The 13,926-nt window shown below is 39.0% G+C and overlaps 1 protein-coding gene across 7 annotated transcripts in view; it reads left to right on the forward strand.

The window, feature by feature from the left end:
* il1rapl2 (interleukin 1 receptor accessory protein-like 2) overlaps positions 1–13,926 on the forward strand; it is a 608,994-nt gene that overhangs the window by 341,911 nt on the left and 253,157 nt on the right. For all 7 annotated transcript variants that reach the window (XM_034217408.1, XM_034217411.1, XM_034217412.1 and 4 more), the window contains exon 3: positions 13,425–13,594. In XM_034217408.1, coding sequence (XP_034073299.1) covers positions 13,425–13,594 — 170 coding nt within the window. The remainder of the gene's footprint in view (positions 1–13,424; positions 13,595–13,926) is intronic.

Genomic DNA, 13,926 nt, shown 5'->3' on the forward strand with positions numbered 1-13,926 from the left:
CTCCCTCAGCTAAATGTCTTGTTTCTCCATTTTTTAAAATGTAAGATTAGCCCCCGAAACAACACTGTAAAGTGAGGCCAAAGGGGGCTTAAGGGGCCACATTGAGTGACGTAAAACCAAAACTAATGAAAGACACTGACAATCAGTGCCTAGGGGAACTCATCAGATTATAATTCTCTGTGATTTGGTAACAAACTCTACATTTGAAGCCAAAGTACTATGTAGCCTATGCATTATTGAATCTCTTATAACATTTAAAATCATATTTTGTTTCCCTATGACTGCTGTTATAATGTTAAAATTGAATTGCTGTTCTTTTATTCAAAATCCAGTGGCATTTCTGGGCAAAACTGAGGAGCAGTTTTTTTATTCTGAAAGAAGTCCTAGATGACTTTCAAAATGTCAAAATGTAGACATGATGACTGGATTCTGCATAGAGATTTAGTGAGTCAATTTAACTCATAAGGGCCCTAAAATTGGATTAAAGAAAAATCTAGACATGTGAACAACCTATTTACATACCAAGCCTCAAGTCTCTTAATATATATATATTTTTTGTATTACTTCTCCCGCTCTCTTTTCAGTCGAACTAATCCCTTCCCCCTTTACCTTTGTCAAGATTTACCTTTGTCACACTCTCTTGCACTTTTACCCAGCTCTCTCTCTCTGTGGGGGGCTGTCAGTGAACAGGTGTGCAGCTACTTCTCTTTATTAATGACGGGCAGGGAGGTAGCAAAGGGGGCTGTGTGTGTGTGTGTGTGTGTGTGTGTGTGTATGTTTGTGTGTGAGAAGGAGTAACACACTGGAGTACTGAAAGATGCGGGAGTGACTGTGCTGCACGCTCCATCGACACAGTGACAAATGGAGAGGGCAGGACCACATATAAACACACACACACACACACACACACACACACACACACACACACACACACACACACATTCTCCTATTTTTGGCTAATAAAATGTCACTTGTGCTGACACTGCACTATCTACAACAGTGGTTGAGTGTGTGTATGTGTGTGATTCAACAGTAGTGGGCAGAATGAATTATGTTGGCTGTAAGGGAAACTTCTGCAGCAATGGAGAGTCAGGACTCAGAGAGACACGAGGAGAGCTGGAGCTTTGATGTCAAACAAGGATGTGTATTACAAGTCAAACTGCCGGAGAATTCATATCACAAGTCACAGCAGCAAAAGGTTCTGACTGCACGGGTGGGTTGTCATGTCAATTCTGATCAGCCTCTTTCTCGATAGACCTTTTAACTAGTTTACAGAGAGTTAATGAGCATATTGGGGGAGGCGTAAACATCTGTGGAGCTTAGAAAGCCAGCGTTCCCACAGCCGTAAACCATTTTGTGACCGAGAGTTGAACTGGTTTATCAAGATAGCTGGAGCCTCCCATTCCTTAAGAGAGATAACAGAGCCAGGGTTTGGTCGTAAACGTCAACAGGCAATAAGGTTAAATATCTTAGGAGTAAGGAAGAATTATTCCCTCACATTGGCCATTGTGAACATGCTTTAGAATGGCTTATATTTTAATCAAAGTGTTAATGTTCAAGCTGTTAGTTAGTTATTTCTTTCATTATTGTTCCATGGGGTCTTTGCTCTGAAGACCCATTATTTAACACACACACAGCAACACAACAAAGCAGTTTGATAGAGGACAATGTTTTCTGCGCTTGTAAGTTGTTTGGTTCTGCTCAGAAGAGAGTTTCTGAAAATCACCCAAAGTCAAATGTTGTTGTGCGTGTCGTGTTGATGGAGCATTGGAAACGTTTTCCACCGTGTCAGGTTGTTTAATGAAGTGTTGAATCTGAAAATCTTTGTTTGTTCAAACTAAATAGAACGTCTGTCACCGTGAGGAAATCATATTTCTCCTGAACCGCAATGACTGTTTGGAGGACATTTTATTTTTGTTGTTGAGGGAAGGTTGAATTATCTTTGACCCATTGAGTACCAACAACAGGAATATAATTGTCCCTTATGTGTTTTAGACTTCCATATAAAATCAGCTTTTAGTTGTTATTGCCTAATACCTTAACTATGTGACTATATTAGGCGTGTTTAAACGAGCGTCATGTATGTCTCAAGGTTATCATTGCAACATATTGTAAACATAGAGTGTTTTGCTGACCAGACCTGCATGTTCAAAAACATTTAGACACTAGAATGGAAGGAGGCTGTATTTATGTTTTTCCTATAATCGTTATTTGTACATGTTTTTCACGTTTGCGAATATTCGATTACAGTGATTCAAATCCTAATTTTGTACGAGACACATGACATTTGAGTCTTCTGTTCATAGCACTTGGAAAGGTGAGGATTTTTTGAAGATGCTGTTACAAAGGTTTTGCTTATTCAAAGCTAATTTAATGAGTAGTGTTGTTGTTCAATGCACTTTTTGTAAGTCGCTTTGTCCAAAATATTGTACGAGGTTCTCATAATCAGTGTCTTACCTACAGTCGACCATTGTCAGCACGCCCACAGTTTTAGAAAATAAGTACCAGCAGAAAGCTTAGCAATGAATTGCTGCGGACCTGGGCAGCAGCAACACAACATGTAGCCACCTCAACAAAACAGTACAAGTGTACGTAATATTTAGAATATTTTCACTTCCTTTCTATCAGATAGCCATTATTAAAGACACCAGACTCCATTGGCTTTAAAAGGTTGGTTTGAATTCACCAAAGTCACACAGAGACAAACAAACTCACAGAAAAAAGAGCCTTTACCTTTCTCTGTATGTCACGTGACCTTCACCCTCATACACAAGTCATTGCGGCCCCTTGAGATACTACCTCCCTCGTCCCACCACCCCGCCACTTCAGAGACGTCGCTCTCCAGAATACCTAAACACAAATAAACAACCAACACAGTCCTTTTGTTCTTTTTTTGAGGTATCCAAGCTAGGGCTGTCCCGAATACCATTTATCGTGCTCCGGATATTCGGTAGTAATCAGCAGCGAATATTCGAATACTTGGCCCGCGCGCGGGGGGGGGGGGGGGGGTGTAGTAATCAGTAATCAGTAGCAAACCGCTTCAACACGTGTTTTTCTGTTTATTCACGGTATTAATTTTGTTATTCTACAGTATTGTTGTGTTATAGTTATTTGTTAATGTAAATAACCCAATTTGTGTTCTTTGAAATTGAAAAGGATATAGCATTGTGTTTGTTACTTTCGTTGCAGTTGTATATGTCTTAAGTGTAATTTGGCTTGGCTTCCTATTTTGTATGGACACATTTTTTTTTGTATTTTGAAGGAGTGTTAGCGCTGTTGACAGGAAGTTGTTGTTGCTATGGAAACAACGTGACGGAGATTAACGGAGAAAAGTCATATCTACATATAAAGACGGAGAAAGTAAACAATAACGTTTATGGTTAAGTGTTAGCACCCCCCGAAGAGGCACAGCTCTTACGTTGATATTGGAGTTTTCAATAAATTCAATTCATTTAAAAAAAACGAAGAAACCGAATATCCGAATAACGAAATTGAAACCCGAATAGTACTCCAACGAGCGGATATTCGGATATTCGGGTACAGCCCTAATCCAAGCACACACACCTACTGTCTTCATCCTGCAGAATATCATAATCGCGATAAAAACACAGGGAACATTTCATTAACCCTGAGACACAGTAGAAAGTGTGAAATGATCCGAAGTTCAGCAAAAAATAAGAAACAGTCATTATCTGAATACACATAAAGTGTATCATCACTCTTCTGCATATACATCTCTCCAGCAAGCTGAGATTACATTCAAGTTAAACAATCAACAAAAGCAAAGCAGGCTTTTGCAGTACTACTGATACAACAAAGACAGATGGAACAATTGTTCTTTTAATTGGTTCAGTATATTTCCACTCCTTTGACATTCCTGGGTTGTCCTCTCCCATTTCTCTTTCTTTTGCTTGCTTGGCAAATCCTTTGGCAGCAGTGCTTTATGCATTATGAATAGGTGTACTTGTTTACATACTTGTGATTCTCTCTTACTCCAGTTTTGGCCTTTTTATTAATGTTCCTCCCCTTTCTCATACTTCCAGTTCTATCTGTTAAAAACATCCATCTCGTCATTTACAGACTCTTGGTCAGGAACAGCTGGCACTTGATTAACACACTGTGCACCCATTTTAATGTTATTTTTCAATAACCAAGGTAGTTGGATAAATAATTCAAACAGAAAATAATACTTAAGTTTAGGAAAGGTTCGCTGTTTGTGATACATTTGATATGTTTGTAATTAAATTGAAGTTGCATATTTTAGGTATTTGGCATAAATTCAGTTTGTTACCACACATAGGTCAATAAGTCAACGTTGACTTTAATTTTCACATGTGACAACAGGAAGCAGTTTCCTGGGTGAAAGTCCCGTGTTGCTTTGACCCATCAATATCCAATACACCCTGACATCCATCTTTGTTACGTCATACTAGTTTACATATACCGTTTTTCACACGTAGCAAGTTAGCGCATTTGAGCTAATAGAAGGCTAACGTATCATCATCAGACAACAGCAGACAGGTTCTGTATTTTTGCACATGCTTAACACCTCTTGCCCTTCACATGGACTGTTGACCAAAGACAATTATTCAATACTACTTTCTCTTATACAGAATTGGTTTATGGAGATGTTACGACCTTCATTGCCATTTTAATTACTGGGCCACTAGAATCAGCCTTTTCTGTGCAACACTGGCACTAGAGGGTTATAAGGAGTCTTATAGTTTGACTTATTGGAGCATTAACCAGTTGCCAGGAGCGTGCTGCCCTTCTGCATTGCTTTATGACACACATGTAGATTCTCAAACACAAAATCTAGATTTTTTTCTGATCAGGTTAAGCTAAAAAAAATGACAGTTTCTATGTTAGTAGCAGGTGTTGGACGAAAAGGGACGCCAAAGAAGGCATCCTTCGAAGACTTTTATCTGAATGAAAAGAAAAAGAAGAAAGGCATTTGCTGAATGCAAAACATGGTCTTCATTTTCAGAAATGGATCATCAATCATCTGCTCCCTGATCTCATTTATTTGTGTAATTATACCAAGGTACCACATTTAATTTGACATTGATTTATCTATGTTTGCAATGCTACAAACAACTTTTTCCTACCTCGCTCTTCTAATCTTTCTCCTTTTAATCTTTGTTTCCTCTATCATTATTCAATGAGAAGTAACTCGATAAGGGAACACATTACCTACTTTCTTATTATCTCTCCTAATATGACTCTTTTGCTCATCCACGTGTTTCTCCACTCCATTTTCCTTCTGTCCCTCCCTCCATCCGTCCATTCATCCATCTATATATTCTTCTCACCTCTTCAGAAGTTATTACGGTTAATGTAAAGGCCAATGAGTTCTGCTTCCCAGGGAAATGGAAGTCATTACTTCTCATTAGGTACTTTGAGTCAAAACTACTCCCTCACCGTCCTCTCCATTTCCTCTTTTCCACACCTTTTTGAGAAAAACATGCCAGAACTCTTAACACAAATGGAAATAGTGGTGTCACTGTGAGGAGTCTGGCTTCCAGCCTGACCAATCAAATCACTTTCTTTCTTCTCTATCAGATAGTCTGCCATGTTCTAGGGCACTCTGACCATTTGGGGATGGAGAGGTCCAAAACAGCTCTGCCACAAAAACAGATATTGCCAGTCCAATTATTCAAGTTAACAGTTAACTGTTAGTGTGTCCTAGTTATAGTCACTACAACAGGACACACTAATACATGTGCTGAGTAAACCCATTATTCAACTTTTAGAAAGAAGGAACCTACTGTAGTTTTCCTAAAGTATTTGTGTTAGAATTTATTTTTAGCCTTTAAATAATCATAATTTAAAAGGCATTTAGAGAATGTAGAACTCTGGTTTTGTGTTCTGCTTAAGCTCATTGAAAAACCTTTTTTAAGAAGTTTCACGGAAATCAAGTCAGTAGAGTTACGTAAAACAGATATCAAACCAAACCTAAAAAAAAAAGCGTGAGTTAACTTATGTACCTAGCAGCTCACTTACTAGCAGACCGTTTACATGCACACAAACCTATATCACACACTACAGGAAAGGGAAAACACCAAAAAACAAACCAAAACAATTATCTTTTTTTAAACAATACCACATTATTAGGTTTCAATTTCAAATGTCATCCCTGTGTTTAAAACGGTAACTGTTCTAAAATGATATATATATTATATATGTATATATTATAAGGTATTATAATATATACAGTTGCTCGTACTCTCCAAAATAGTATTTGTAGTTACATTTCCTACTCTGTATGTTCAGTGTTATTTAACAGCCTCTGAGTTTCACTTTTCTGGATAATAATGTCTGGATAATTAGGAATATCAAAGTCAAGTCATTAATGGATCCTGAAATGATAATTTTGTATGGACTTCATCCAAACCGTTTGATATCTTTTTTATTGAGAGTTGTTCCTTCCAGCATGAATACATTGTCTGACTGCCAGTGTGTCTACAGCAGCAGTTTTGTTTTTAATAAATGCCACTTATTACTTTATTTTGTTCCACGATAAATAAGTTGTGTGTGAATACGTTTCAGATTGTTTGGTAGCATTACACAGAGGGCAGATTGTGGTCAACTCCATTTATTCAGCGCTGACGCCTGTGTGAACATGTGTGTGCTGATACTGTGTGTGTGTGTGGCACGGCGCGCATGGTATGCTGATAGATGCTGTGGTAACTCCATGGCACTGAATGAAGGCCATAACCCGCAAGCATTACCATGTTCATACAGCTCACAAAATCGATTGCTTTGCTGTGTGTGTATGTGTGTGTGTGTGTGTGTGTGTGTTGCGCTTGTGTTTCTGTGTGTGTTTCTGACATCACTTGTTTATGCAACTAATTTTGATGAGTCAGTTTCAAAAATAGCTAACAAACTCTTCATCTTGCTCTCTTTCTCTCACACACACACACACACACACACACACACACACACACACACACACACACATATACCATGTATACATCACTTCAGGGGACATTACATTGACTTACATGCATTTCCTGGAGACTTATTCTAACCTTAACCATAACCAACACATGCCTAACCCTAACCCTTACCCTTACCCTAACCCTAATCCTAAACCTAACCAAGTCTTCACCCTAAAATTAATGATTCCCCTCATGGGGACCTCCAATTTGTCCCCATAAGGGCGGCGAGTCCCCACACGTGACTGTGTAAACAGATTTAGGTCCCCACAAGTATAGTAATGCTAGGCCACACACACACACACACTTTACAGTTTGTCCTCTCAACCAATGTATACATCTCTATCCGGCCGGGCTAAAGCCTATTCTGGCTAAATGTTTTCAGAGAAAAGGATTGCCCATCAAGTTGAAATTGAACATCACTACAAAACACTGGGCAAAAAGGGTGGGGGTACTTTCCCCCCTCCACCTCCGCTCACCCTCATTGTTATCTCGTTATCCTTCTATATCCCCCTCTTCTGTTTTCCTCTCCTTTTATTTCCCTGTATTCTTTAGCTTCCCACTTGGGTGTAAATTGCCCTGCAGTGGTGGTGATAGACTTGTGTGTATGAGTGTGTGTGCTTGCGCTCAGTCATTTTGGTCTGTGCGCCGCGTTTCTGTGATTGTGACTCCCTCTCTTTTTTTCTCTTTAGCTATGAGTGTGTGAGTGCATGCTTTTACCTGTTAGTGAGTGTTGGCATCGTGTGTGTGTGGGTGTGTGTGTGTGTGTGTGTGTCCGGTCAAGGTCAAGCTATTATTATAGCTGTAGTGGTATTGCAGGGGATTGTGGGAGGCGTGCAGACAGGCGGGAGGCTCTGAGGGCTTTATGTTTGAGTGACATGCCTGCACTAAATATTCTGCACCTTGACATAACTCACAGCTATTAAATATAATAAAACATAAATGCTTATTATTGTGTAGTCTTTAAAGTACTATAATTTTGAAACACATTGTAATTGTACTGCTTTAAATGAGGAATTACATATTCAATATTTATAGAGGGAGTAATATAACTTGTATTAGGCTTTAATAAACATTGTGAGATGAAATGAAGCTCAGCACTATCAGAAGGGCACCACCACACTATATCAGAGTTCAACAATGGGTTCACTTGTAGTGTATTGTTTTTGACATTATGTTTATTATTATTTTCATTTTAAATTGACATTTTTAGATTTTTTTCAATTAATACAAAAAAGACATACATGAATCCCAACACACTATTCACTCAAAATGAATTTAAAAGAAAATTAAGTACAAGCTGAAGAAAAAAGAATTCCAATATTGTAGTTTTATCATCAGACATTTATTAATATGTTTTCCTTATAATAAAGAACACAATAATAAAATGAGTTGAAAATATAAATGTATAAAGGTGCAACACTTCATAATAGTGTATTTGTATGTTACTTTTATGTTTAAAAAGTGGACCCCTGTGAACCCCTGGTTTAAGTGGTATGAAATCAGCACCATGGACCTGCTTTACCACCTCATCAGCTTACTTATTTCAAAGTTTAGCAAAGAAACACAACATTTAAATGCTTTGACAGTTAAAGAAGACATATTATGTTCTCTTTCCTGTAGCGTGTTATATAGGTTTTTCTGGCTGTATAAATGGTCTGCAAAGGCTAACATCCCAGAGGGAGTTTCTCTCCTACACACTTCCCCCTCCCAACTGAAATGCCTCCATTGGATTCCTTTGTATACCTTCTATAACACAATGACATCACTATGTAACACTTGTGCTTCTATTGGCTAGCGCTCCATACCATTGTACGTCATAGGCTAAGGGACGGGACATTTCTAAGCGGTTGACCAATCACAACAGAGCCGGCCAGCTAACCAATCAGAGCAGACTGGGCTCTGGTTTCAGACAGAGGGTGAAAAGAGGTGCTGCAGCACAGGCAGCATGAGAAAAATAAAGAGCTTTTTGAACATTAAAGCAAGGAGACATGTCACAGTAGAGACATGAAATACTATCAATATGAACCTGACCATTAGCATAATAGGGCCCCTTTAAAAATGTACTAATCGACTTAATTAGTCTTAGTTAACTGAGACCAAAACAGCCAATTCATCTACTATTTGACAAATAGGGGTCAGCTCTATGATAAGACATAACAAACACTATACAACTTATAAACATAAGCATATACACACACACACACACACACACACACACACACACACACACACACACACACACACACACACACACACACACACACACACACAATGTTAAATGTAAGTCTCACAGATCAGAATTACAGAAAAGGTAAAAACTTTTTTTATTTGATGCATTTCTAGAAACGTTGATGATGAAAAAAAGTAGTATAACCCCATATCTGGGTTTGTGACTGTGTGAATGTGTTTTGCCCCAAAAAAACTTTCCGAAACTGTGAAACTTTGCCATTTATCCGGGGTTATTTCCATTCTGCCGTCTGGGTGCATCCATAATATGCAAATAGAGCTGACGGGGATGATGTATCTGGCCATGCTTACAGCTCACCCACACAATTTATGTCTAAGACACATGCAGCTGCATGCTCCCATACACACACATACCGCTTATGTACACACACGTACTCACACAAACACCCAGATGAATACACAAGCGCGAGCAGAGGCAGCTATGAATGAATTATTGGGTGGGAGTTTGCTTTGGTTATGACCTGCAGCTACATATGGCCCAGTCATTCGTGTGTGTGTGTGTGTGTGTGTGTGTGTGTGTGTGTGTGTGGGTGTGTGTGGCCTAGCATTACTATACTTGTGGGGACCTAAATCTGTTTACATAGTCACGTGTGGGGACTCACCTCCCTTATGGGGACATAATGGAGGTCCCCATGAGGGGAATCATTAATTTTAGGGTGAAGACTTGGTTAGGTTTAGGATTAGGATTAGGGTAAGGGTAAGGGTTAGGCATGTGTTGGTTATGGTTAAGGTTAGAATAAGTCTCCAGGAAATGCATGTAAGTCAATGTAATGTCCCCTGAAGTGATGTATACATGGTATGTGTGTGTGTGTGTGTGTGTGTGTGTGTGTGTGTGTGTGTGTGTGTGTGTGTGTGTGTGTGTGTGTGTGTGTGTGTGTACAACCTGTGTTAAACACTGTCTAAAACAAAAGGCATATAGTCCAGTAGACCAAACTAATGTGATTTTCCATTAATGTGATGCCCTAGGTGGCTCTGTTTGTTTGTTTGTGTGCGTGTGTGTGTGTGTGTGTGTGTGTGTTTTATCCTCAGTGTTAGGTGTTGAATGGACTCCACTCACACCTTCAATTTGTGTCAGCTCATTAATTTAAAAAGTCAGGCTGGTCGCTGGTGTATTCATTACCTATTTTTCAAAACACACACTCACACACACATTCCCACGCATGCAGTGTAATCTTCTGAATATCTGGCAACCTTGTCAATGATTACATTACTGCTGTTAAGTATGTGTGTGTGTGTGTGTGTATATGTGTTTGAGAGAGAGCAATGGAGGGAGAGATGTGGATAAGTACTAAATAGTTTTACAGTGAAAGCGAGTGTGCAATAAATGTAATGTGTGCGTATGTGTGTGTGTGTGTGTGTGTGTATTGATACCACAGTAAATCTCTCCTGCCTCTGTATGACTTAATGCATATTGCTAAATCTATAAATGTAACCAATTAAGTGCATGGTCGTAAGTCAGCACCACAGACTCATGCAAATGAAGTCTTTAAATCTGGATATGTGACTTAACTTTACACAAATTACACTTGACACATTTTACTGGGTGCTAAAAGTGTACATTGACTTGCTGTGGTAGCCACGGTAACAATCCACATCCAACATCGGACGTCTGACTGATTGCACACTTTGGCAAAGGCGCCTACTCTTCATAAGGTTGTATATATTAATATTGAAATAAAAATCAACCATATACTGTATAACGTATGTATTTGTATGCAGGAAGTGGGTGGGGCACTTTCTGGACGGTGAAATAATCTAGACTGCTTAAATTGGTAAATTGGTCTCTAATGACATTTAAAGTAAATGATGAATTGATTTTGAAAGCCTTTTTCTTGTCCAATGCGATTATTCAAAGGAAGTGAAGAAAGTTTTGGATGGGTCAGAGCTTATTAATTTCCCTTCCTTGCATGCATGATGTCTTTTCAAAATAAAGTTCCGTAAATAAAAGGAAAATGATGGTTTCGTCTTGTAGCATGCATCAAGTCAACCCTCGACTTACTTCGTTTTTAGGGTTAGTTATACAACAAAACTTGGGATGGTTTAACCCTAACCCTAACCCTTGGGATCAAATTAGTCAAAAAAGTAATTTTGGCACTTAACTGGCGTCAGTGAGGTATTCTAAGATGCACAATTAAGGTAAAATAAGTTGTTTTCTAGTTTCCTCAAGGACAAACGCTGTGCATCCTGGGAAGAACGTATGTGTTTGTCTGACCCATCTATCCATGCACTCTTGCCTCCTCACCTAATCGGACTTAATGCTGTTTACGGAAGTTACGGCAGTTGCTTTGATGTCTGACAGACATTACGGTTATTGAAAGCCTGGAGCCTCTCATACAGGTGTCTCTGACCAAGTGTCTATATTTGAACAGTTAGGATTGTGACAGGGTTGGCAATATCTGTGTAAATAGGTTAATAATTAAATAATTTTGATGATGTATGATTCCGTCACACCAATTACTATTCATTTTCAAGAAAAAACTTGTTTGTATTTGCACCCTTAACTTATAGGCTGCTTATTGCCAGTATTGCATAATAAACAACCAAGAGGAACACAATAAGGATGTGAGCTCGAGGCCATATTTGTTGGCCCATGACAGATCCAGAAGCTTTATTGCTTCTGGGTAGAGGCTATAATTCAGAGGGAAGGCCTTGTGGCAAGTGCCCGAAGGCTTCCACAGAACACAGCACATCTATCTGAGCCTCAGACCATGAGTGAGGAAAAAATAAATCAGAGGTCCAAAGGACTAAGAAATAAAAAAATAAAAAAAGGAAGAGGGTGGTCAGGGGGAGGAGGGAAGTCCATTTGGGAAAGCTCCTTGTCATATTTCGTCCTGACCTCTACGTCTCACGAGCTCCTGCTTGTCTTCCGTCTACAACTTGTTTTCTGTCTGTTCTCACCCCGACATCACAGCACTTCCTCTCTGCTTCTTCTTCTGTCTCTCTTCATTTGGTCTCCACATCCTCTTCTTTTTTTATTCCTCTGAATCTCTACTGTCACGCTTTTTCCCCCCACTCTTTATTTTAGTTCAATGCAATATATCGGGGAAAGAATACAAAAACGGAAGAGCACATTACATTTGGTTGTAAAATGAAATGAATACAAAGGAAAGTCGGACACTAAAAGGTGATGCACACAGCTGGGAACGGAGGACTTCTTGACATTTCGGAGATTATAGAGTTGGCTAGCTGTCACAGTTGGCAGAGCTAGCTACCTTACAGCAGATCTGCAGCAATGTCTGAAAGATTATGGAATCACATTGTTCAAATAAACCAATAAAACATATATTTTAGGTTACTTTCTAGTGACAGTGATTGTTGGCCAACTTCATCATTCCCAAACGTCAACAAGCTCTCCGGTCCCAGTGGTGTGCATCCCTTTATAGTGTCCCCGTTTCTGTTGTGTTTTGAGCTTCTTGGAGCATTTTGTGTTTGCAGAGTTACGTTTATTTAGTGCTTTCAGTAAACGCTGCGCATGTTTCGTCAAGTTGAGGAATGTTTTCTAAACGCTTGCTTGTGTTGTCAAGTTGGTGAGAAATGTTCTTCATTTGCATTTGTATTGGCACGTTTGTGTTTTTTTATTTGCATCGTCTTTAAAAGTGCAGCGCGTCTCCTAATGGAAATGTTTTGGGCCCTTGTAGCGTGTTTGCACCTGTTGACTCAATTTGTTGGTGAAAATGTGTGTAATATTGAGGGTGAACTTAATACACAGGTGTAGAATCCATTGTCTTCCATATCAGCAGATCTGAGTGTTTTGGGGCGTTGTAGCGCGATTGACCTGTTGGCCACCGTAACAATCCACCCTGTTTACAACATATATATAAAATATAACATTTTCTCTACGCTTTTCTTTTAATCTCTTTCGCTGTAGCCCCCTTCAACACACACATGCACTTTTTCAAATTGATATGAAATGTTTTTATTGCGTTGAAGGTAAAATCAATAGTGCCAAAGAAACAAGATTAAATAATCTTCCTGTCACTCAAAGTCTTTCTCCCATGTTTTTCATTTTCTCTTTATCACTTTTTCTCTCACAAAGCATGTTTTCTATATTAGGTTTAATTTCTTTAGTCCTATAGAACTGTTTTTAACCCAGTTCTGTGTTTCCACGATATTTCTCCCACTGAGGTTTAAAGTGGAGTTGTACTCTGAGTCATCTCACTCAATAATGGAATATATACGGTATATTCATCCCCACATTCTTAATATATATTTGTCTGTTCTTTTCTTTCCTCACAGTGGATGGATGCATAGACTGGTCGGTGGATCTGAAGCAGTACCATGTTCTGGCCGGGGAACCTCTTCGGTTGAAATGTGCCTTGTTCTACAGCTACATCCGAACCAACTACACCATGGCCACCAACGCCAAACTGCGCCTCATCTGGTACAAGAACAAAGGAGATGCAGAGGTAAGAGCACGTGGAACTAGAAGCGCATTTGGAAAGAACAGGGGCATTTGAATAAGGGAACCATCCGTTCCCGACTCCTAAATGTTACTACATATTCCTTTGCCCATGCCGCATTCTTTCACCAAGTTTCATGAAGATCAAATCAGTATCATATATTTCAGTTGTACTGCTGAAAACAGAGAATAAAAACAAATCAATAGAAACATAAATCATTTTGGTTATATAGCTGAGATGTGGAATTGTAGGCCATCTTCCTGGAGATGTTTGCAGTCATCGAAATAAACTGTCAGGCAGAAATAACAAAAAACATGAATTTTACTGACACAAAAAGT

This window comes from Gymnodraco acuticeps, unplaced genomic scaffold (assembly GCF_902827175.1).
Source record: "Gymnodraco acuticeps unplaced genomic scaffold, fGymAcu1.1, whole genome shotgun sequence".
NCBI lineage: Eukaryota > Metazoa > Chordata > Actinopteri > Perciformes > Bathydraconidae > Gymnodraco > Gymnodraco acuticeps.